The sequence below is a fragment of the Lissotriton vulgaris genome, chromosome 9 (genome assembly GCF_964263255.1).
Source record: "Lissotriton vulgaris chromosome 9, aLisVul1.2, whole genome shotgun sequence".
Taxonomy (NCBI): Eukaryota; Metazoa; Chordata; class Amphibia; order Caudata; family Salamandridae; genus Lissotriton; species Lissotriton vulgaris.
Genome location: NC_141697.1, coordinates 900,307,400 through 900,333,444, shown reverse-complemented (window position 1 = coordinate 900,333,444; position 26,045 = coordinate 900,307,400). Strand labels below are relative to the sequence as shown.

Below are 26,045 nucleotides of genomic sequence, written 5' to 3'. Positions count from 1 at the left end.
ATCAATTGAATTGATGGCCTTTGGTCTGTTAAATTGGTTTAGCAGTATTTGAATGTGACAGCTAGGCTATAAAGTGGAGCATTGGCCCTGAAGTGGTGGCTAGCAAGTGGATGAGGTAGATGTCTGATATAAAATTCTGAGTAGAGTTTCACTGGCTTGAGCCTCTTGTTGGGCTCGGTTGTCCACAGAGTAATGTCTAGTGAAGGTGAGCGGTATTTACCATGTGGCAGGCTTATGTCTGTCTGCTAATGGTAGTTTACCTAAAAAGTCAACTGTAGCTCCTTTCTTCATAGTGGAGGGTGCTCTTGGAGCTGCATGTAGAGTTAGTTTGGCCTTTGCATAATGTACTTGAATGTGTTTAACTATCCACCTTGCAAAACCGGACTTTGAAATGGGATTTCCTAAGAGCTGCTTTGTCTTATGAATGGGTTTTGTTCGGTCAATGTACAACATTAATATTTAATGTGTACAATGCTCTTTACACCACTGACTCAGGTTGTGGCACGAAAATTGCCAACTCAATAGTTTGGTTCAGATAAAAAGAGTAACATCTTTGGGATTCAAATGGGGGTTTGTTCTCATGACAACTCTATCCCTGGGAACGTGAATGAAATGTTCTACTATTGTTAACACTTGCAACTAGCTAACTCTTCTTAAAGAAGTGATTGCCACAAGAAATGCTAATTTTCATTTTTTTTCCAGTTTCTACTTTTATTTTTTTTTCAATATTTTTTTTAAATTTTATTTCGAAGATTTTCCAATACAGTACAGAAGTAATGCAGACACAAGTATGTAGTCGTTCAAAAGGATGTCCCATGAGCCTAGTGTGCACAGAGTTAAGGTGCTTTATTCGAACCGGTGGTGTTCTTGGAAGGAATACTCTCTAAAGTCCCTCTATTAACGCTTAGATGACTGAGATTTTAAACAAAGAAGTGTGCTGTTAGCAGCCACTGCCACTATGTGCAGCTTAATAGATCTGTAGGCCAATCCTGAGTTTTGAAGATGCAACAAATACAAATAAAGTCTTAAACCGATTTCTTTAGCGTCTCTATTTGCTTGGTCAGGCAATAATGTACAAACAGCTTCCACTTTGGTGAATAGCATGGACACATAGAATAATTCTGTGCATCACTCAAGATTAGCATACTGAAGATTACATATTAAAACTATATGACCTCAGGTGCTAAGTTGCTAAGAGCATTTCCATGAGATTTAGATATCACAGTTTACCATGATGTTGAATTTGGAAATCATCCCAGGTGGGCAATTTCTTGCGCAGGTGAATGGAAATGTTTAGAGGCACTGCAATCCAGGGCTGCCTCTCCCATGTTGTTGCGATTAGAATGAAAGTAATTGATTATTGCTCACACGAATATCGCTGGCCAGGGCATATATAGTGCATTGCCCATGGTCTGTGGGTGAGAGCACCTGGCGGTGAAGATTATGCATTTTTTGTGTCTTTTGCAGCGGAGAACAGCGGACATCTCCCATTTTTGTAAGTAAGGTTGAAGTACTTGGAAAATCATTTCCCATTTGTGTACCTATTGATACATTCTGCTTAGTAGGTTCACAAAGTGGTTTACCCACCCCTGGCAGATGCTTGTGAATGGCCTAGTGACAGATAATTTGGGCTAATGCTGAGGTGAGTGAGTCCCCCCTCTTTTTGAATGTAATGTATGGCCATCATATTGGATTGCCGTCAGCTCATGGATATCAATATGACATTTTCTATTTTCTTATGTCTAGGTTCCCTGAACAATCATGTTCAGATGGGATCCCCACCACATGCGTGAGGAATCTGTGATAATGGTTACCCATGGCTGAGAGCCCAAGAAAAGTATGCCCATTGACAATTATATGTCGCGCCACCATTTGGAGATTATGTCCAACGTTGGGCTCCACTAACACTAGATCTTCCCACGGGCCCGCTGCTTGGGACTATTGTCTGGACTCCTGTAACGGGAACATGTATAGGCGAGGGTACAGCACTATGGCTTTGCATGTGACCATCATCCTCAACAATTTAATAACTTTCCTCAGGTGTAGAGGAAGGGATGTCAGAATAAGAGGTAGCAGCCTTTGAACTGCCATCGCTCTCTCTTTATCCAGGTGGGCTCTTGCAGTGACCGAGTCTAACACTGATCTCAGAAAAGGCTGAATCTGCTCTGGGACAAGATGGGACTTTGTGGCATTTACTGTGAATCCTAGTTTGATTAAGAGCGACTCTGTTGCTTGAGTGTTTGATAGTCATTACTGCTCCTCTTTCCTGTTTGTTTTTTTGTGGACAGTCGTTCAGATATGTAAACCCACAAATGGGGTGAAAATGTACTGTAACCAATGCTAGTCATTTTGTTAATACTCTTGGTGCTGTTGTCGCCCCGAAAGGCATTACTTTGAAATGGTAGTGTTGTCCACTTACCACAATACTTTGGTAGGGACAATGTACCGGATGGAGATGTAACAGTAGACATCCTTGAAGTTCAAAGTGGCCATGTGGTTATCTGTTATGAAAAAAACAGGGTGCCTTTTCCTGATTGTTATACCTTATTCGGTGTGCCTCTCCCCCTGGGGGTGGCCACCTCTGTGTGTACAAAGATTGTGCAGTCTTATTTAGGTTACCAAATTTACAACATGAACTAACAACCCTTCAGTGTCATAGGGGACCATATATGAAACAAAGACTTGTTTAAAAGTTGTCATACATTTATTCAAAAAATATTTTTGTTAAAAAAGGTCATAGTACTACAAAACTGTTGCATTAAAAACCATTACACGATATATGTTCAGTTTATACAAACAATATTAATAACACATTTCTTAAAACCAATTTCAGTTATTTTTAAAAAAAAGGATTTTTCCTTATGCAGCATTATTTCCAAAAAACATATTTGTACAAAGGTAATAAAACACAAATGATAGGAACAAACTGTCGACGCGGCGTTTCGGTGCCTCTTAAGTTCTTGCACCTTCTTCAGGATTCGTTCCCTGATTGGTCACATCTATAAAGACATATATCATAATACATTTCATTAGGTCCCATCTACTAGTATCAGTTGCTTATATTCAATACATCAATTGGTCAGCCTAATATTTGGTAACCTATATAGTGTCTTCTGCACATCACAACTCGAGATTCGTTCCCACTCCGTTGCTATCTTTTTTCATTATCTTTAAATTGGTAGCCTGATGGGCTAAGCGGTAGTATGGCAGTGTTTCCTTGCACCATTATTTAGACGATTGACTCAGTTCATATTTACTCTACTGGACAATCCTTTTTCACACTTCTATCAAAACTCTTTTGATTATATCTACATGGTTTTCACTGGTGGGTCCCTTGGTTACGACCCTGGGGCCTGGAATGAAATTCTTTTGCCTTTTGACTGTGTGGGTCCCAACAAGTTTATTACTCAACTTACCCAGGTGGTGTTCCCTGGATCTTTTTGATCATATGAGTCTGTTTAACCTCTGCTCATATTTTCCGTTCCCTTCATTCATATGGGATTTTTTCACAACCAATATTCTTGGTCTTTCCTCAGAGACTATGAAAATTAACCACTTCAGTACTATAAAGTAAAGGGAAAACATATCAATATATTTATTTTTTCTTTTATGGGTGATTTATATTTGCGACTAACTCCTGTTTAGTCCAATCAGTAAGAAGTAGGTCTATTTAATCCTCACCGGTTATAGTTTCCAATTCTACTTTAGTTATCAGGAGGATGCCTCTGGGAGCTCCCTTTCTTTTGGGTTGGATACTTCACACACCTGCTCCGTCTAGGGATGGGATAATCTTTGTTAGTATTTCCCTACTACTCCTTTACTTCATCACAATTATCCCTTTCCTTTTGTATTTCTTACCTCATTGAGATTTTAGAGTTACTCTTAGTTTACTTCACTCTTGGGGATGGTGGTCTTTAAGTTGAAGCCTTTTAACTTGGCTTGTATTTCTAAGAAAGGATAAATATTAAGGCTGGGTCAGAAACAGTCTGTTTCTTTATTTAAAAAAACATTCTACTCCTATCAGCACAGTCATTACCCTATCTTTACTTACTTAGTGAAGGGAGCTGAGCTGCGTGGCGTCCTCCTGGTCTCTTGAGTCTTCTCGATCTACTGAGACTCCCTTCTGTCTGGTATTTATACCGTCAAGGGTTGGCTCATTATTTGTTTTATCAATTACACCTGGTTGCTGTTTGTAGGTGTAATTGCTTGGTGACCCGACTTTGGCGGCCATCTTGTAGTGGGTTAAAGCCCTATTTCTTATTAGCATTTTAAGTTAAATTTAATTCTGTTTAGTCTCCCTGTGTTTTTTTATTTGATTTCATAAAGCGTGTATTTCGTTTGTCGTATTTGCGGGGCTCTCCTGAATTATTTGGCCGTTTTCTTCGTAAAATGTTTTTCTTATTTTTCTATTATTTTCGTGCCGCGTTTACTCTACGGTAGGTTGTCGCTTGCTGTTTTTTCTGATTTAGCGAGCAGACCACTTTCGCCCGTTTGTATCTTAATGGGTTTAAAACCCAATTGGATTCCGCTCATTCCGCGGTCGCCATTTTGGATTGGGAGACCTTTTAGTTTATTCGACCACTTCGTAATTACATATTTGGGTACCTGGCTACCTCTAAACTATTGTAGATGCTATTGTTTCTGCTGTCTGATAATACATGTTTGTTTCAATGCTAAATTTACCTGCTTTTCGTTTACTTTCTGCTGATAGTCTACGCCATCTTGGATTGGGGAGCAAGGGCCCTTTTCAGTATTTCAATTAATTGTTACCATATGTCTTTTGTTATGGCTATAGATTTGGGTCTCCTCATTATTATTATGATGCACATTTTTTGTGACCATCTAAAAGGTTTTTTTTGGACATCCTTAATTACAGCATTATTATTTTAATGTTGGGCATTATCTGTAGTTATGAGACCTATTGTCTGGTCGTTCCCGAAGGGGATCATTGTTTACATATCTCGATGGTTGTTTACAGCGCTACTTTAGAGTTTATCAAATGCCAGATCCCTTCATCTTGCGCATCCTGCCTACTCCTGTTGTTTGGGTTTTCTATGGCCCTTAGTTTGGGTCCAACATTTTCCTACAGTATTCTTTCCCATTCCTCTTTATTATTCAGACCTATTTTGTGGGATTTGAATTTGGACATATAATATTGTTCTCTCTGTCTACGTTTTTTGGTTATGTCTCCTCCTCTCTTATTTATACTGACTTGTTCCATAACACACCACCGTACATCTTCCACTGTGTGACCCATTTCTATCCAGTGGGCTACCAGGGGTGCTGTCAGCTTTTTGGTGCGGATGGCTGATTTGTGTTCCGTTATTCTTGTCCTGATCTCTCGTTGGGTTTCTCCTATGTATACTTTGCCACAAGGGCAATTGATCAGATATATGACATTGTTAGTCCTACAATTAAATAGTTCTTTATACGTATGTGTTGTTTTGCCCAAGGTTATATTTGGACCTGATATTATAGAGGGGCAATTTTTACAGTTTCCACAGGCATAGTTGCCTGTTGGAGTTGACCCATCTAGGGTTCTGATGGAATTCCTTTTCATTTTGTTGGGATACGTTTTAACTAGACAGTTTCTGATTGTGCGGTTTCTCCTAAAGGCAAATATTGGTTTGGGGATTGGCATTTCGCCTGGGTCATTTAGCAGCTTCCAATTGCTATTGATACAGTTCTTCAATTTGTTAGAGACACATGAAAAGTTTGTCACAAATACAATAGGTTTTGTTTCATTATTTGGTCTAGTTTTTGGTTCAAAAAGACTTTCTCTATTGTAATATTTTGCCCGTTTGTAGGCTTGTTTTATCATTTTCTTTGGATAGCCTCTGTCGGCAAACTTTTTCGTTAGGACATTTGCATGTGTATCATACTCTTTCATAGTGGTACAGTTTCGCCGGACCCTTAAGAATTGACCGAACGGTATGTTATTTTTTTGAGTGGCCGGGTGGTGACTATTAAAGTAGAGCATTGTGTTGCGGTCCGTCGGTTTTGTAAAGAGTTCCACTCCTAAGACCCCCTCCATGTTTTTTATTTTAATGTCTAAAAAGTCACACTCCTCGTTACTGTACGTTGAGGTGAAATTTAGATTTTCATCACCCAAGTTTAGCCAGGTAATGAATTCCATTAGTTCCTCTCTATCTCCTTGCCAAATGAAAAAAATGTCATCTATAAATCTTGTCCCTTTACTTTATAGTACTGAAGTGGTTAATTTCCATAGTCTCTGAGGAAAGACCAAGAATATTGGTTGTGAAAAAATCCCATATGAATGAAGGGAACGGAAAATATGAGCAGAGGTTAAACAGACTCATATGATCAAAAAGATCCAGGGAACACCACCTGGGTAAGTTGAGTAATAAACTTGTTGGGACCCACACAGTCAAAAGGCAAAAGAATTTCATTCCAGGCCCCAGGGTCGTAACCAAGGGACCCACCAGTGAAAACCATGTAGATATAATCAAAAGAGTTTTGATAGAAGTGTGAAAAAGGATTGTCCAGTAGAGTAAATATGAACTGAGTCAATCGTCTAAATAATGGTGCAAGGAAACACTGCCATACTACCGCTTAGCCCATCAGGCTACCAATTTAAAGATAATGAAAAAAGATAGCAACGGAGTGGGAACGAATCTCGAGTTGTGATGTGCAGAAGACACTATATAGGTTACCAAATATTAGGCTGACTAATTGATGTATTGAATATAAGCAACTGATACTAGTAGATGGGACCTAATGAAATGTATTATGATATATGTCTTTATAGATGTGACCAATCAGGGAACGAGTCCTGAAGAAGGTGCAAGAACTTAAGAGGCACCGAAACGCCGCGTCGACAGTTTGTTCCTATCATTTGTGTTTTATTACCTTTGTACAAATATGTTTTTTGGAAATAATGCTGCATAAGGAAAAATCCTTTTTTTTAAAAATAACTGAAATTGGTTTTAAGAAATGTGTTATTAATATTGTTTGTATAAACTGAACATATATCGTGTAATGGTTTTTAATGCAACAGTTTTGTAGTACTATGACCTTTTTTAACAAAAATATTTTTTGAATAAATGTATGACAACTTTTAAACAAGTCTTTGTTTCATATATGGTCCCCTATGACACTGAAGGGTTGTTAGTTCATGTTGTAAATTTGGTAACCTAAATAAGACTGCACAATCTTTGTACACACAGAGGTGGCCACCCCCAGGGGGAGAGGCACACCGAATAAGGTATAACAATCAGGAAAAGGCACCCTGTTTTTTTCATAATTGTTGACCCAGTCCTTTTCCTGACAGAAAGGGTAGCTCCCTACTCATAACTTTTCCGACTACATGTGGTTATCTGTGCAGAGCAGAGGGATGACACCCTGCAGGGTTGTCATCTTGAAATGTTCTAGCAGGATGTAGCGATTCAGTGGCCTGAAGTTGAGAATTTCCTTTGCCTCGCTGGTGTGGGGTTACAGGTTCAGTATCCCCTCTGCATAGAAGAGCATGTACTTCCTCCCTGAGTAGTGGTCAATGTTCCCGACAGATTGTATTATGTTGTAGTGGCATGTTTTGTGGTGTAGTCTGAAACTCCAAGCAGTAATCTTGCTGGACCAAGATAGGGCCCACTTTACTGTGGTTATTTCCTTCCTGTGTTCTAAGGTCTGGGGGATTTGTTGGCAAGTCACAGCTTTGAGGCGGAAGCGACCTTTCCAGAGCCACCTCAGTCTCTTCTATGACCATTTCCCCTAAATACTTCCAATTGAAACGACTTTGGGGCTTAGTTCTCCTGGTAGGACTGGTGCTGTTGGTAGCCTGACTGCCTTGATGGTGTTGCAGTCTTGGCACTGCCTCACGTTCCACTGGCGATAAAAGGCAGGCTGCGTCTGGATTGCTCTCATGGCCCTAGCAGTAGCTGTATCTTTTTTTCTTTTATCTTCTCTGACATTGAGTTCTCCTGAGTCCCAAAAAGATGTTCCACTCTGCACTAACTCCCTTCCTCTCTTCCTGTATGCCTCTGGAAGGTGTTTGCAACGTTGTTGTATCTCTTCCCATTGATACCTGCCATACAGCGACTGGAGACCCCTCGAATTGATAATAATTGCTTCTCCTGCAATAATGCCCTTTCTGGAAGCATCAGTTTTATACGGAGGGGGTGCATCACCTGCACCCTGTGCGAAAGCTTGTTTGTGAGCTGTATGTACTACCAGGAAATCTTGACCACAGATAGCATTAATTAACATTTTATAATAATTGATTGGGAGGAGTCTAGTTTGATAAGTATCCAAAATGTTTTTTTTATAATTCATATATTCGCCATTGCAATGTATTTTATCAATTTGATGGTATTGTTTACAAAGGGCACTGTTAGCACTTTAAGCACTATGCACTTTATGAGCTACTGTTAAGTTAGTCTGAATAATTCAATGAACGGTATTACTATTTTTAATGTTTCCTTGTTCGTACATCTTTGTGATGTTTTAATTATTCTGCTTGTGATGTATGTTTCTTATATACTTTGAATAATGTATGATCTGTATACTTTTATGACCTTATCAATTAAGATTGAATAAAGTTATTAACCAACCAACCGACCACAGATATAAAGGCGGGTCTTATGAGCAGGCCTATACTTTTCTCCACCATGGGAGGAACTTCCATGTCTTTACTGGATCCTAAAATTATTTGCTGCACCTTTCATAATGCTCTTAAGTGTGGGCAGGAATTGTACTGACCTCTCTGTCTTCGACAGAATCTCTCTACTAGGAAATTTTCCTCCATAACATGCAATTTGAATTTGTGCTGATCTGCCACTTTCAGAATAACAACATGGGATGCTGTGGTACCCTTTGGTATGCAAAATAATGCCCCGTGTACCATAGATCACGTAAGTATTCTGTGCCTTTTCTCATCAATTTCTTTTGAAATATTCTGTACTGCCTTCTTTCTGTGTCCTCACACTTGAATTCCTATGTTACTTACATTATATTGAGAGCAAGACACAATGGCGCATGTGTAACAGAATGATTTTAAACGATCAAAATAATTTTCATCGAACTGAAATGGTGAAGACACTCACATGAATGACATAGCTTATACTAAAAATATATTTACATTTACATTTGCACTAATTTCATAGTGCTACAATTCACAACGATCATGAGAATTCACTATCCTTGTGTTTCTAAGGTCAAAATACATGTGTCCAACAAACAAAAGTGTTCAACATCTTTAGCGCTCATCTTCAGATTAAGCATGTTGATTTTCTATCACTGGAGATATATTGTTTTCCTCCAAGTGGGTAATTCTCTAGGTGTCATGGGGCCCTGTGTGGTTGGGCCACATATACTCCTTCAGTGTTCCCAAACTATGGGAAGGTAAGAATCCTCTCTTTGTGTGCAGGTACCCTCTGCCCACGGTTACCTATGCAGACATGTTTCAACCTTCCGGGGGACCTATTACTCTAATGAAGGTCTTCCTCAGAGCTGTATGCTTATAAAGACACTAGAAACACATAGAAAGAACAGGGATTGTTCAACATCATCTATACGAGCAAGGGAGAGACACCGTCTTAAAGGGCCCATAGCCCCGTGTATACCAAGCCTTTGTTAAAAAGGAAACACAAATATGCAGTCAGGTGATTCTAACAGCCATCCATAAGGGTGACTTACCCCCTTTAAAAAAAGTATATAATCACTATGGCATATAGGGAAGACAATGTAAGGCTCCGAAATACCCAGAAGGCTAGGCACTCAAAGTGCTGAAACTAGCGAAGTGTCTTACTTATACTGTGAGGGAGCTGTGTCCTTGTGCATATGGACCAGCATGTCAATGGACTTAAGTTGCTTGTGAATTAAAGGGATCTGTTCTCAAGAAACCTTTCTGGTAGGCTGGGGTGCTGCATACATGCACCGCGTGTAGACATGCCAACAACTCAGTCAACCTACTGTGTCTCTCAAGATGAAACAGTCATGGTGCTGCTCTCGTCTTGCTTCCTGCGTGCTGCCACTCGCAGCACTACTGGGGAGACAAGCAGACCATCAAAATGTATATATATTATAATTTGGGTGCCGCAGCCACTAATCAGCATCCTTATGGGATGAGGGACTTACGCTTAGGTTACGCGGTAAAGGTCGTTCGGTCGGTCTAATGTATGCCGGCTGCACCAGAGTGCCCTCTTATTGAAGTTACGGTCGGTCGTGACCCGAAAGTAAGACCGGGAGGATAAGGTCGGCCCGCTTAAAATCATGGGGCTTGTGGTGTTAGCCGCAAGCGCCCATTTTATTGTTATTATGGTTGGTTACTCGCTTCAGATGGTCGCCTTTATGGAGTAATGTTCCTATTATGTCCAAGTTTGTGGGGGCGAAAAGAGCTTGTTTTTGGGGGGCACATCTAGTCTTAATGAGTTAGTTATAGTGGGAGAATTAAAATCCCACACATTTTTTTGCCTAAACGCTTAACGGGTCTAGTTTTCCATCACCTTCTAATACACTAGCTGATTAGAGTGAGTAAGTTGTAATGGAAATAACACACGCGGTTTCACCTGCTTGCTTTACGTCATCTAACACCTCCATGTGCTCTCGCTAAATGATGTCACATTACTTTTACAATCTTTGATATCTCTTTGGTGAAGCATAAGGAACAAAATGACAATTACTCTTTAATGTCCTAATATCAACTTTACATTAAGACAAGCTAGACAGACTTCAGTCTTTCTCAATAGCTCGCCTTTACCCTCTGGTGGCATGGCCTCGACAGGGTACGGCTCCAAGCTGGAGTCATCCTGATGATCCTCATTGTAGCGGGGTGGGGTTGTTGTAGAGGTGGAGTTGGACTTCCTTACAAGAAGTGACCTTCCTTCTAGGATTCACCTCATACACCTTCTGACAGTCAAGATGGATACTCTGGATCCTTACGATGACCCGCTGCCACCACAGACGGGGCAGACCGATGGGAAGACAACAATGTGGATCCTCAAGAGGACATATTGTGGCTGAGGCATGGGACTTGAAGGTGATTGCTTCCCTTTCTTGGAAACATGTTAACTCTTGGAGTTCCAGAGATATTGCCTCTTCAAAAGTAAGCCATCGCTTTTTGAAGGTTGTGGGGTCTGGCTCCTGCACTCTAGGCGAATGTGCTAATATATTCTCTAAAGCTGGTCTTTCTCCTGTTTAACATCTGGCACCTCTGGAAGCTCAATTGATAGTTGATGGCATTCCATCAATATTGAAGCCGACATCAATATGTTTTTGGCATCGACTTCAGCAGTGAATTTGGTGCCAGAGTTGTTGGCTCAGTGTCACATGTCTTTCCTGGTGTTGTCAAAACGGGGCTTGGAGCGTGTACCTTGGGGATTCTCCGGAGCTGAGGGAAGTTCTTGGCACTGAGCAAGCTCAGTGGTCATGGCAAAAGCCAAGTGCCAATTCCTTTTTTGTGGCAGCTCAATGTTCAGTGACTGTTCAGTGACTGACGCGACCTCTGTGCATCCTGTCGAGTTTGAGTCCAGGTGGATAGATCTTCATGTGCAGAAGTAGGTCTGGGTGTTCTTGAAAGTCTTTGGTGCATTTTTGCCCCTAGAATGAGCTTCTTTCTGGACATCAGAACCCTCCAGGGAAAGGGTTTGGGGACTTGCCTCTGTCTGTCCTGACAGAATGCCAGACTGACCTTCCTCTTCTGATTAATGTCCCTCGTAGTTCTCGGGTGTCTATTTCCAATGGGTCTTGTTGCTGCATCCTATAAGGAGCCCAGCAATGCTCACTCCTGCATTGGATTGTCTTTTTGATCTAGCCTTTAAACGGCAGAGCAAATCCTCCTTGGAGGATAAATGAACGAGGCGCATGAACAGCCCGATATAAGAAAACAGTTCCTTTTTTTAAAGTTTACAAATATTAAAAATGAGGGTCACTTTGGCCTTTTAATGGTGGATTACGGTGGCAGGCAAGTTACATGGGAAGGTTAGGAAAAAAAGACACATTTATTTTACCCTTATGTGCATGCATGGCTAAAACCACCCTGATTTATCAATGGTCTTTTTTTTTAATATCTCCTTTTGGAGTAACAGTTAACAAAATGTATTAATTTATTTAAGAATAATGCATCACAATGAGCCATTGAATCACATTTTTTTTAAAAACATCTCAGACTACCACTTTATCTACCACCTTCCCTCTCATAAACATGCTCCCAAGATCAAGTGCTTTGCTCATTTGCTGAACACACTCATCCAGTAACACTGGATGTTTTTAGAAGCTCCCCATAATGTTAGTGGGGTGATGCCCCAGAACTGCACCCCTGGCAAAAAATTACTCCAGCCGCACTGATGAGGAAGAGGGGCTGCCTGCGAGGAGTCAACTTATAAATAATGCTCACACTTCATTTCAGTGGTGAGCCATCAGCAAACCTTCCTCTAACCTTGTACAATAATTGGAGCTACAAATATGAGGCATGTTTGCAAGTTTAGTAAGGCTTACATGTCATTGACTATCTACTGGACACACTTTATTTCACCTGGTTGCTTCCCTTCCACCCAGGGCTGGACTGGCCGTAGGGGCACCAGAGTTTTCCCTGTGGGCCGTAAGGGAGAGGCTGTTTTTGGTACAGGGTGCAGGTTTTGCATCAGTGCTACAATATTACCCCCGAAAGATGCAGCAGCAGTGTTTCCTGCCAGTACCAACCCCCACCAGGGCTGGCTTTAGGCCAGTGCGACTGATGCGGTCACATTGGGTGCTGATGTGTGGAGGGGGCGCTGTGACCTCAGGGGGGTGCTGTGTTTAGCAATATGTTATAATGGGAGAGATAATGGGCAATTTTGCAGGTGGTAGGGAGAGAATCTGGAGAGGTGGTCATGGAATGTGGGGGAGCCAAAAGTGATTGTTGCACAGGGCGCCATCAGCGCTAAAGCCGGCCCTGACCTCCACCACCCCCAACCCCTGCGGCCCGTCCGACTTAATCGCCAGGGCTAATTTGCATTCCCAGTCCAGCCCTGATTCCACCATTTATTTCATCGCAGCCTGCTGGGCTCCCATTATTCAAGATATGAGGAAATGCATTGGAACCAACATAATTCACTATAAAGAGTTCCACATTATGCAGTCAAAAGGTGCAAAGCGTCTCAGTGAACAGTAAATGGAAATTATTCATTTTAACTACAGAACGGGTCCACCACAAGCTACGCAGGAGAAGGTGTAGAGTGGCCTTGGTAATGACTTTCACTTATCACCTGCTAGTGCCACTCTCAGACTCACCGAAAGGCCTGCATCCATTATGCCCCCCAGCCTTTCAAGGGTGATTTGGCGGGGCACTTCTATTCCTTTTAGAGATCTTTGTAGATCTTGTGAATTGCGTGACATTTACTAGACTATTACGAATTGTCCTTTCAAATAACTGTTCCAAACCTCTTGCCCTGAATTTTTCAGTTTTATCACTTGCAATTTCATATTTTCAACCTCAATTCACCCCAATGACATATACAGCCATTTTTTACTCCAATTATTGACAGAAACTCACTGGTTAGAAGCGGCAGACCCTGAAGCAGAGGTCGGCCCACGACCAGGGTTCAATTCCCGACGCGGCAGGGTCTTGGGTCAATGTCCGCGGACACGATAATTCTCGCCTAGGTGCCTACGCTAACCATGGGTCCCACTCTGCAACTCTGGGCAATAGCTTGCTTAATCTCCACAACGGCCCTAGCAGCGCCGGGGATGCCTGGCTTCCCCTTGGGGGTGCCCTCTCACAGGGAAAGCCAGAACGGGTTCCCGAGCGGTATACAGCGCCAGGACGCCACGTAACGAGGTAACAGTGCGCTTTACAAGTATACATACATTACATTACATCACTACAAGTGCTCTGGAAATTAAGTAACCAATGGAATATTTGACTAACTACTAATTACAGTCAGTGGTGTTCTATGAAGACTTTTATTTAAGACACACCCTTCCCCTTCTGTGCTGCAAACATCCTACATCTATACATTTCATATGAAAGCTTCCACATAGCATGTATCGGACCTTAAAAACATTCATGAAGCCAATCGATATACTCTGCTAGTTTCCACGAATTTTGTAGGCATCCTCATGTGGAAATATTTTCTTTGAGGATGCCCACTACTTATGATAGCAAGTCAGGGCTATGGGCGCTGTCTTCGTTCCATCATACACCAATTTATACATGAGGTGATGAGAGTACTGGGTAGTGCAGCTTCCTGAACTCGAGCAGTTTTATAAGCGTGCCTTCGGATACTATTGACTGACTAATAGTAGTTACAGGAGGTTATTATGAAGCTCTTATTCTGGAATATCTAAAAATACTTTACAACAATCTAAATTTGATACATACAGGGTATGAGTACTGGCAGAATCATTTTTTATGTTTTCAACTTGAAAACAGTTATGGTATGGTTCTTGCTGCTGAACGTATGACGTATAAAGCCCCCGGTTCTGTTATATATTACAGTGCCAGGGATTAAAGCTATAAAAACAGATTCTGTATTCCATCACAATAAAAAGCAGATTTGTTAAAACCCATATGTTTAATTTTATATAATGCATATCCCAAAGATGTTAAATGTAAATTAAATCAGACCCGGGAAAGGGTTACTTATGTATGCAATGTAAATTAATTCACACCGGGAAAGGGTTACCAGTGTATGCAATGTAAATTAATTCAGACCCGGGAAAGGGTCACTTGTGTATGCAATGTAAATTAATTCGGACCCGGGAAAGTATTACCTGTGTATGCAATGTAAATTAATTCAGACCCTGGAAAGGGTTACCTGTGTATGCAATGTAAATTAATTCAGACCCGGGAAAGGGTCACTTGTGTATGCAATGTAAATTAATTCAGACCCGGGAAAGGGTTACCTGTGTATGCAATGTAAATTAATTCAGACCCTGGAAAGGGTTACCTGTGTATGCAATGTAAATTAATTCAGACCCGGGAAAGGGTTACCTGTGTATGCAATGTAAATTAATTCAGACCCTGGAAAGGGTTACCTGTGTATGCAATGTAAATTAATTCAGACCCGGGAAAGGGTCACTTGTGTATGCAATGTAAATTAATTCAGACCCGGGAAAGGGTCACTTGTGTATGCAATGGAAATTAATTCAGACCCGGGAAGGTATTACCTGTGTATGCAATGTAAATTAATTCAGACCCGGGAAAGGGTCACTTGTGTATGCAATGTAAATTAATTCGGACCCGGGAAAGTATTACCTGTGTATGCAATGTAAATTAATTCAGACCCGGGAAAGGGTCACTTGTGTATGCAATGGAAATTAATTCAGACCCGGGAAGGTATTACCTGTGTATGCAATGTAAATTAATTCAGACCCGAGAAAGGGTCACTTGTGTATGCAATGGAAATTAATTCAGACCCGGGAAAGTATTACCTGTGTATGCAATGGAAATTAATTCAGACCCGGGAAAGTATTACCTGTGTATGCAATGGAAATTAATTCAGTCCCAGGAAAGGGTTATCTGTCTATGCAATGGAAATTAATTCATACCCAGGAAAGGATTACCTGTGTGTGCAATGGAAATTAATTCACACCCGGGAAAGGGTTACCTGTGTATGCAAAGGAAATTAATTAACACCCGGGAGAGGGTTACCTGTGTATGCAATGGAAATTAATTCAGACCCGGGAAACGGTTGCCTGTGTATGCAATGGAAATTAATTCAGACCCGGGAAACGGTTGCCTGTGTATGCAATAGAAATAAATTCAGAACCGGGAAATGGTTACATGTGTATGCAATGTAAATTAATTGAAACCCTGGAAATAGTTACCCGTGGATACGATGGAAATAATTCAGTCCCTGGAAAGGGTTACCTGTGTATGCAATAGAAATTAATTCAGACCCGGGAAAGGGTTACCTGTGTATGCAATGTAAATTAATTGAAACCCTGGAAAGGGTTACCCGTGGATACGATGGAAATAATTCAGTCCCTGGAAAGGGTTACCTGTGTATGCAATAGAAATTAATTCAGACCCGGGAAAGGGTTACCTGTGTATGCAATGGAAATTAATTCAGACCCAGGAAGGGGTTACCTGTGTATGCAATGGAAATTAATTCAGACCCTCGAAAGTGCTACCTGTGTTTGCAATGAAAATCATTTCAGACCCAGGAAAGGGCTACCTGTGTGTGCAATGGAAATTGATTCAGACCCTGGGAAGGATTACCCGTGTATGCAATGGAAACAATCTAGACCCTGGAAAGGCCTACCTGTGTATGCAATGGAAATAATTTAGACCCTCGAAAGGGTTAACTGTGTATGCAAAGTAAATTAATTCAGACCCGGGAAAGGGTTACCTGTGTATGCAATGGAAATTAATTCAGACCCTGGAAAGAGTTACCTGTGTATGCGACTAGTATTAGACGGGGGATGTAACGCCAGTGCCTTCTCAGCAGACCAGCCTTGGAGTCATAGAGGACATGGTGCACTGATTGGCTTTTCTGTCAGGAGAGTGTCTCCTGAGCTGACTGCTCCCCAAAGAACGAGGGGATACAATGTTTGGACTAGTTCACGACCATGATTGTGTTTGTTGTTAGAAACAAAATTCGATTGTCTGAGAAGTTTCACTGGCATTATGGGTGAGGCCTGAGAAAGCAGGTGAACCGGCCAACCGCATTATGATGAACACAGGCTCATCAGCTAAAGGTTTCCTGGATAAAAACCTTCAGTGGGGAAGGTACAGATGAATACTGTATTTATATGTGTGACTTTGGACAGGTGAAGTAAAAGCCACAAGGTCAGACTTTGACCAGACGGATAGGAAGACATTAAAGCCTATCTGACAGGGATCTGTTTGGTTTAGATTTAATTATCCTGAATCAACCCTCCTAGAACAGCACAGAAAATCATTTGGATGAACAGAATTTAAATACTTATGGGTAATTTTAAATAATAAATAATGAGTGAAGCCAATTCAAATAAATAAAATGTTATTTAACTTCCTTGCAGCATTTAACATTGTATAGAATAATTCAGGGGTGGCTATCAACTGTGAAAATCGGTGAGGCGCAGCGCACTGTAAACTCACCAATATGTTGCCTTTCTCCACTCTCCTCTCCCGACGATGAGCAGGAAGGTAGTTTACTTCCTGCTTATGAATCCACCCAATCAGCAGCTCCAGGGTTGGTTGGAGCAGGCTAACCCAGCGCTCATTTTCAGACTGGGGGCCTGTGCCTGCAATCCAACGGCTGTTTTGTAGCACTGGGATTGCAGGTTTTGAAGTGCGCATGACAGATTGGCTGGCTGTAGACAGCGGCCAATCTGTCATGCACACTTGGCAGCCATACTGTAATATGCAGGAATCTGTCTGCCCTGCCCCAACCATCACAATTGCGCTAGCGCAGCCGGCATCACACAAAATAATAAAATGGTAATGACCATTTTATTATTCTGTGTGCACGTGCTGCGCTCAAAGCAGGGCGTAGTGATGCTCCTCTGCCTTAACGGAGGAGCTGCTGCTTGAATAATTATGAAAAATATGGTTGAGGGGAACATACCATAACAAGCATTTGCAATGCAATAGGTCTCGCATTTACGCAAGTTTGAGCTATTGACATTGCAAATAACAATGCTTTTTATTTTGTTTTTAAAACATAAGTAAAAGGCATTGTCATTTACAAAGCCAATAGCTTAAACTCGCGTAAATGCGAAACCTATTGCATTGCAAATGCTTGTTTTAGATTACATGCTGCTAGTGGGACAGCTGGTAATACAGCTGAAGCAGTCCCTAGGTCAAGGCCTAAAAAAACTATGAATCATTTTTTTTTTTAACTGCTGTTTTACCACTGTTTTTGGTGGGACGGAAACTCTCCTTTCATCTGCTTTGCTGCCATTGGGCCTTTATCTCTTCAGAGCTATCCCATGCTACTTTCTGCTGTTCAAGAAACTTTGAGGTAGCATAACACCCTTTATTATCCAGGCAAAGGACGTGTGGCTCACTGTTAAATGGCTTAGGCGTCTGACTTTATATTACCCCCTGGGCAGCCCTTGGAATATGCCAGCCTGGACAGCCTGGATAGGGGCCCATCGGGTATATGTACATTGGTGGTGGCAGTATCCCCCTGTTGTTTTTGACTTCCCCATCTATCTCTGCTTGATGAGCTACTGAAAGACCCCTGTTTTCAACAGTAGGTCATAGAGCTCTCTGGGGCTTGATATTCTCCCTTGATATAAGGATATACTTTCTCTTTATCCAATGTTTTGAAATCTTTCTGTAGTTTGTACATTTTTTGTCGCATTAGGTAATCCTTGTGCTTCTCCATTTCGCAGTTAATGTCCACTAGACAAGTTTTGAAGGTAGAAATGTTAATTCCTGCTGTTAAGTTCTTCTCTGCGCTGTGGTTTTGATGATCAGTTCCTCAGGCGTTTGGCTGTGTTGATTTTTAAGATTTGCCAGTCGCGTGTACATTTCCACACTATTTGCGACCATTCATGTATGAGTCCTATGTCTTCCCAAATAATGTGTAGGGCGAGTTTACAAAACCCTAGGACAAAATAGGAAATAAACTGCGGGTCCGGCTTTACGGACACGCTGTGGGAAGAGGTCCTTTCTGCTTATATGCACTGCCAATAGTAACGCTAGATTCTGACTGAATCATTACATTTTTCTACACCAGACGCACATCACGCCACAAATGTTGCATATGATAGAGCCCACTAAATGGCAGAGAATGCCCCAAATGTTAACTAAAGGGGAATCACCCATGTACAATGACGTGTAACTGCCTAAAGTTGCGAGATTATTGGGGACAAGTCATAGATTATTTTAAAGAGGGCACACGGATTGACTTACAGCCGACCCCACAGACGTATCTCTTTGGTATATCTGTAGGGCGTATTAGGAACAAAATGAAGAAACACTTGTAAATGTCACCCTCCTCCTGACAAAGAGAAGGCTAGCAGTACACTAGATGAGTCGTAAATCCCAGCTGTAGAGAACTGTCTAAGCAATGTGGGGAAATGGTGCATGGCAGAGGAAATCTGAATGACACTCGCTAGATGAGACGCCAAAATGCCAGAACACATAAAGATAGCAGAATTTGCTCAAGAATTTACAGTCTGCCCCCGTCCAGAGCACATACTGACATAATTAAGCACGTAAACACACCTTTAAAACAAGCTCAGTATCCGGGCTGCGAGGAGACCTGGGAGGGCGGGGGCTGCCCGAGCATGCGCGCCATTCATAACTTTCGTTATGAGGAGCGAGCCCGGAGTTAAAGCGAAGTGCGGGAACCGAAGTCCCGGGTCCCAGGAGGGGGCCCGGGTGAAGACCAGCGGATAGCATGGCGGGGCTACCATGCCTAAGGGGAGAGCCCCACGTCGTGCTGGCAGAGGAGCTGGAGTGCAGAGATGACACCAGCGCAGCGACAAGAGCCCGGTGAGGTAAGGAGGGAGGTGTGTGTGTGTGTGTGTATGTGTGTATGTGTGTGTGTGTGTGTGCATGTTTGTGTGTGTGCATGCGTGAGTGTGGCTGTGTGTGTGCGCGCGATTAAGAGAGGCGAGAGGCTGACTTGCGGTGAATGTTAAACAGGGGATGTGCACGGCGCCGGGCGTGCGCGCCCACGAGATGAAATCGCTGAGGGAAAGCGCGTATCCTTCCCCTGTCCAACATTCCCGGCAAATGCACAACATAAGGTCTTTCGCTGGATGCAGCGCTTCGCGCTGCTAACGCCAGCGAGACCTAAAAAGGTTGAAAACCATTGCTCTAGCATTGTTAAGGACAGAAATCTCCAAAGTCTGTCTTCCACATAGGTGTGATCACTAGGCCCCGGCATGCACAAGATGGTCACCTTACCTGTCCAGCAAACTGCTTAAAGTATTGCCAGGCTTCATCGTCAAACTGTGGCGTGGATGGTATCTGAAATAAGGAGACACAAACATGTTTTATTGGCTGGCAAAGAGCTCATTGTGCCACATCGAGTGCCCACCCATCCCAGATTCTTCTTCCACACCTATCCTCCCACTTGGTAAAAAGTAGGTGGGGAATAGTTTTTCCTTTCCAAATTATTTTACCTTGCTGATAGTTGTTCATTTTTAATTAATCTAAATACATTTTACTGTACTAAGAATGGGCGATATTTGTGTACCTTCTTTACGGTTTGATATTAATCTTGTCCCTGGACTCACCTTGAAGAACAAATGTGAAATTGAAAGAATATAGTCAAATTAATTATTGAACCTCCACTATCAAGCTCTTACTCTACAGAAAGCTATCATCCTTTGCCTATTGTTCTTTTGTACTAGCTGCTAAAAGCACCATGAGTAATGGATTTGTTTTATTTTAGTTCATATAAAACATTACAAAGATAATATAAAAACAACCAGTGGAAAATATTAAAAGCTACAACTATCAGACTTCAAGCATTTACAACCTTTACATCCAGTTGTCCTACTGTTGACCTTATGTACAACATCCAACATCATGTTTATGATGTTGAGTGGAGAAGTGTGGCTCACTGGTTAGAGGAGGCAGACCTGGAAGCAGAGGTCAGCCCGAGACCAGGGTTCAATTCCCGGCTCGGCGGGGTCTTGAGTCCTAAAATGTCCATGGACTCGACAATTCTCGCTCCGGTGCCTACTCGATTCACGGGTTCACACTCTGCGACTCTGGGCAATAGCTAGCTTAATCTCCACAATGGCCCCTCACGGCAGGATGCCTGGCTTTCACCTTGCGGATACCCTTCCGGGGTTATCTCACAGGGGCATACCAGGACGTGTTCCCTAAGCAAGCGCTTAGAAACCGCCTGGTGATTTGCGCTATATAAATTCCTGTACATTTACATTTACATTTACATGTTTATTGCAACAGTAATGCTAACCAATGAATGCTTACTGAAACATTACGCAATAATTAGTCAAAATAGCGGTTTCACCGGACAGCTGGTTCGGTAGGTTACATTAATTTAACAAACCTGAGTACCAATTGCAGGTTGTTACCTTTCATATTACAACTGATTGCTCGATTGAACAATTGTAAACTTTCCCTGTGCAATTCTGAAAGGGAAGGATCTATGCAAACCATGTACAATAAAGACACAAGCTTTGATCCTACAGGCACCCATACAGACATAGCACCTGATACATAGTCCCCGTACACAAATACCAAGAGATATGTTATGTTGTTTGTTTTTATAACACTTTATGCTGCTATTAGGCCATTTAAAAGCATTTGACAGGTGAGGGGAAAGGAGGCAACAATACTATGGTAATATGAAGTGAGCCTTGTAAATGGGGTGATCACCCCAAAATGAAGCAGTGTTTAGTGACCAAACCAACTTTAGGTGCCTGGTAGGCAAAGGGGAAGCAGGAGAAAAAAAAGACAGACTTCAGCAGAGGGAAGAATTGGGCAGAAGATGTAATCTTAAGGGGTAGCTGACAAAGAGTTAGAGAAGGGCGGTCAAGTTAGGTGGAGCCAGGTACCTGAGTCCACGAACCAACACAAAAAGGCTGACATTCACAAACAACAAAAATTTAGGCATGTGCAAAGTCCCACAAAATAACACAAATGTAGTTAGCATACAATTAAGCACACAGAGAGGGCAACAAGGATGAACTGACAGAAAGAAGGGAGGACGCATTTCACATTGAGTTACTTTTTAGGTCCCTTTGATGAATAAATCACATTTGGACAAAGGAAAGTTTGGTGTCAGTAGTGTATTGACCCATGTCTTGTGCTTCTCAACCACTCTACAAAGAGGCCTCCTGGTGTACTACTGGTTGGGGGATGAAGTCCCCTTGGTTGCTCAGGGTCTTTGGGGTCCAAGAACCCCTATTGTTACCACAAGTAAGTCCCTCACAGCGGGATTGCTGAGACGTCGTCGGATGTTCACTTCCTTTCGCAATCACTCTGCATAGGGGTCTCCTGGCACACAACTGCTTGGGGGATGAAGTCCTCTTGGCTTCTGAGAATCATTGGGGACCAAGGACCCCTATTGGTGCCAAAAGTAACACCCAAAGTGGGATTGCTGAGATGTTATCGGAGGCCTGCCCTTTTTCTCAATCACTTTGCCAACGGGCCTCCTGGCGCACTATTGGTTGGCGGATGAAGTCCCATTGGCTGCTGAGGGTTGCCGGTTGCCAAGAACCTCTATTGTTGCCACAAGTAAGTCTCACACAGTGGGATTGCAGACTTTATCAGAGGCCCTACCCCCTTTCGCAACCACTCTGCAAAGGGACCTCCTAGAGCATTATTGGTTGCGGGATGAAGTACCTTTGTTTGTTGAGGGTCATTGGGGGCCAAGAACCTCTATTGTTGCCACAAGTAAGTCCCCCACAGCGGGATTCCTGAGATGTCGTCAGAGGCCCTGCATCCTTTCTCAACCACTCTGCACAAGGAGCGCCCATCAAGTCAGTTCCCTGCGTGGGTGAAATAGTGTGACAAGAGCGCCAACAGAAAAAAAATCCACGAAGTTGCGGAGTTTATCGGGAACTCCACATTCTACGCAGAGCATGGAATTGTCTAATTCCACAAAAATACACAAGCGGAGCAAAGTTTTACAGCCAGGCCTAAAATAAAGAAACATCAGTCCATCTACTCTAAATAGAATGGTGATGTGATGGCTATACTCCAATGCCCCTACCCTGTCTACAGAGCCAAGTAGAGCTCCACCAATTAAATGCCGATGGTCCCCCTGTCTTGTAGGGAGATGGGTCGGGGCTGTGAGTTGGAGGGCAGGTTACCTCATCACATTTGCAACACAGTATCCTGGCTGCCAAACTCTAAATCACCCCCTTTTGTTTCTACCAGAAGTCCACTAAAGAACAAACTACAAATGAATTGGCTTTTGTGAAATGATGGTTCACTGACAAAATATCTAAACCATAAATATCATGATACTAAAAATAATGTGCCAAAAATATCGATCACAAAAATATTGTTTTTCTATACATGATAAGTACAAAAATACCGAAAAAATATATAGTTTTACTTTAATATTGAAAAATATATACAACGTATCATTTTTTACTATATCTGTAGTTTAAATAGGTGAAACTTAAAGTTTTTTTAACATATGACATTAATATAATGTAAAGTAAATATGTTTCAATAATATTTTAAAATACATACTAATTTAAATCAACACACACATTTATCAAGATGTGTATGTTTACATACACGTATATAATGTAAACCTATTTAAAAACATTATAAATTTTAAGTTTATATTATAAATTTATATTTGTTTTTAAATTAACCAATATGACAATTATATATATATATATATATATATATATATATATATATATATATACATATATATATCAAACCCTGATGCCTCAGATCTATAGAGACGTCACTCCACAAGGTACTTTAATTGGAACAGTTGTAATGCGCAGCTTCGAGAAAATAAAAGGTTTGAAACCTGCTACCTTGTGGAGTGACGTCTCTATAGATCTGAGGCATCAGGGTTTGATGTTTAACGCGGTACGCCTCATCCGCGGGAGATGAACCACCCGCCGTGAAATATGGAAGCGGGACTGCTGGGCCGCCATCAGACAACCTACATGCGGCGCTAGGAAGCTGTTAATTTGAAGCTGAACATTACGCCTGTAGCCCACTGGAGGGCTGTGAAAAAGAATCAAGGCAGAAATATTGAAGCAAAAATGACGGACTCCATTGAAGGAGTAAACAGTACACTGCAACCACCAGCATGCAACTCACCAGAGAGTGCATGCGCGTTGGATTAATAATGGCTGCAGTTCCCAGTCATTCTTGTTTGCCATCCCAGGAAGAAGCAGCGTGAGCTGCGAAACGCGTCAGAACTTTAATTGGAACAGTTGTAATGCGCAGCTTCGTGAAAATAAAAGGTTTGAAACCTGCTACCTTGTGGAGTGACGTCTCTATAGATCTGAGGCATCAGGGTTTGATGTTTAACGCGGTACGCCTCATCCGCGGGAGATGAAGCACCCGCCGTGAAATATGGAAGCGGGACTGCTGGGCCGCCATCAGACAGCCTACATGCGGCGCTAGGAAGCTGTTAATTTGAAGCTGAACATTACGCCTGTAGCCCACTGGAGGGCTGTGAAAAAGAATCAAGGCAGAAATATTGAAGCAAAAATGACGGACTCCATTGAAGGAGTAAACAGTACACTGCAACCACCAGCATGCAACTCACCAGAGAGTGCATGCGCGTTGGATTAATAATGGCTGCAGTTCCCAGTCATTCTTGTTTGCCATCCCAGGAAGAAGCAGCGTGAGCTGCGAAACGCGTCGGAACTTTAATTGGAACAGTTGTAATGCGCAGCTTCGTGAAAATAAAAGGTTTGAAACCTGCTACCTTGTGGAGTGACGTCTCTATAGATCTGAGGCATCAGGGTTTGATATATATATATATATATATATATATATATATATATATATATATATATATATATATATATCGACACCAAATCCTGTTCATATGAAATTACTTTAGCGTATGATTGCAGGAACAAACCTCCACACAGAGTAAAGTTTTCTGATGTGCGTTTATTCTCCAAATCACAACATGGTGTGTTTCGACCGGGTCACCCCGGTCTTGATCACATGACATGCTCGACATCCCGGGTGGTTTAAATACTTTTTTTTACAATGTTTTCCCTCTGTTTGTGAACAACATAGAGGTAAAAGACAGACTGTACATGGGGATTTTGACTTATTGAAAGAGGTACCTATTTACAATATATCAATTGATACTGACAGCGAGCTTAAACAAAAAGTTGCCATGATATGTAAACACTTTTGCTAATTTTAAAACGCTTTAAGAGTAAATTTAGGTACTTAAATTTCTTAAAGTCATGCCACTCCCAATTTTCTCCAATTTCTTTCAATGTGCAAGAATGCGCAATACTGGGCAAGTGCCCTAAGTCGAATTCCAACACTGCCTGTCTATTTCTAAAAGTGCAAATGCATAATATTGTAAACTTAAGTTTTTAAGAAATATATGATAAAGTGCAATTTCCTATCGGTAAACTATTAAAATCATAGAGAACACGATAAGATCAAAAAGATAAAAAGTTCAAACAGATGGAGCGGATGCAATAAATATAGCCTAATTTTCAAATTGATATGTGTTAATACAATAAAGTGCATGAAGTGTCAACTGTACAAAAATATGCTATAAAGGGGAAAAGAGCTATGGAAGTAAACATATGCATTCAGTGACGTGCAAAATCAACTACCATTAGATTCCAATACCACACCGACACCGGATAAAAACCAGTAAGACCAGAAATATAGTAAAACCAGTAAATTATCATATACACACACACATATGTGTGTATATATATATATGTGTGTGTGTGCACATGTATGTATGTATGTGTATATACATGTATATATGTGTGTGTGTGTGTCACATATACCACAAAAATTCCAAATGTTCCATGTACACTCAGGACACAGTAGGGATGCTCAACATGTTTCTTTGATCACAATCCCATAACACGTTTCCCTGAAGGAGGGTCTTGATCACTTATAGTTCAGAGGATTCTTAATCATTTTGCCTCTCTCCTTAAGATCTGGGGGAGATTTTCAAAAAAGTCATGCAACGCAACGCAGCCCCCCGCGAGGCTTCACAGCGTTGCGTGACAGTGTGGGAGCATGAGAGCGCCATACTTTCAGAGATTTGTCTCTCTCCTCCCCTTTCCCCTGCGCCAGCGCTGATTTCAGCTGCTGTGCGCCATGCACACACCTTAACGCTGTAGCACTAGGGTGTGTGCATTAGTGTAGCATGGGTTTTGTATAGGAAGTGTACCTTTCCAGCAGAAAATACTATGCTAGGCACGATGCAGAGCTTTTCCCACTTTGCATACGTGCTGCACAGTGCAGCACGCATGGAAAGTCGGGAAAAGCTTGGAGAAACAAACGCATTTCTCCTGTTAGCGCCTCCTTTGAAGGGGCGCTAACTTGTGGAGCAAAATTATGTGTACCTTTCTTTGTAAGTATGGATTTGCGTCAAAAGGCTTGGGTGCTTGCATGGGAACGCCCATGTAACGCCCCCTCGGCGCAAAGTAACGCAATGCAGTGCTTCGCTCTGCTTTGCCCTACTTAGAGGGTGCTTTCCAGCGTGAATTAA

At 41.8% G+C, this 26,045-nt stretch overlaps 1 protein-coding gene across 1 annotated transcript in view; it reads right to left on the bottom strand.

Moving 5' to 3' along the window:
• The window catches only part of LOC147692465 (calpain-1 catalytic subunit-like), a 361,725-nt gene that overhangs the window by 40,821 nt on the left and 294,859 nt on the right, over positions 1 to 26,045 (bottom strand). The window contains exon 14 of the mRNA XM_086938675.1: positions 19,784 to 19,846. Within this exon, the coding sequence (XP_086794801.1) occupies positions 19,784 to 19,846 (63 nt within the window). The remainder of the gene's footprint in view (positions 1 to 19,783; positions 19,847 to 26,045) is intronic.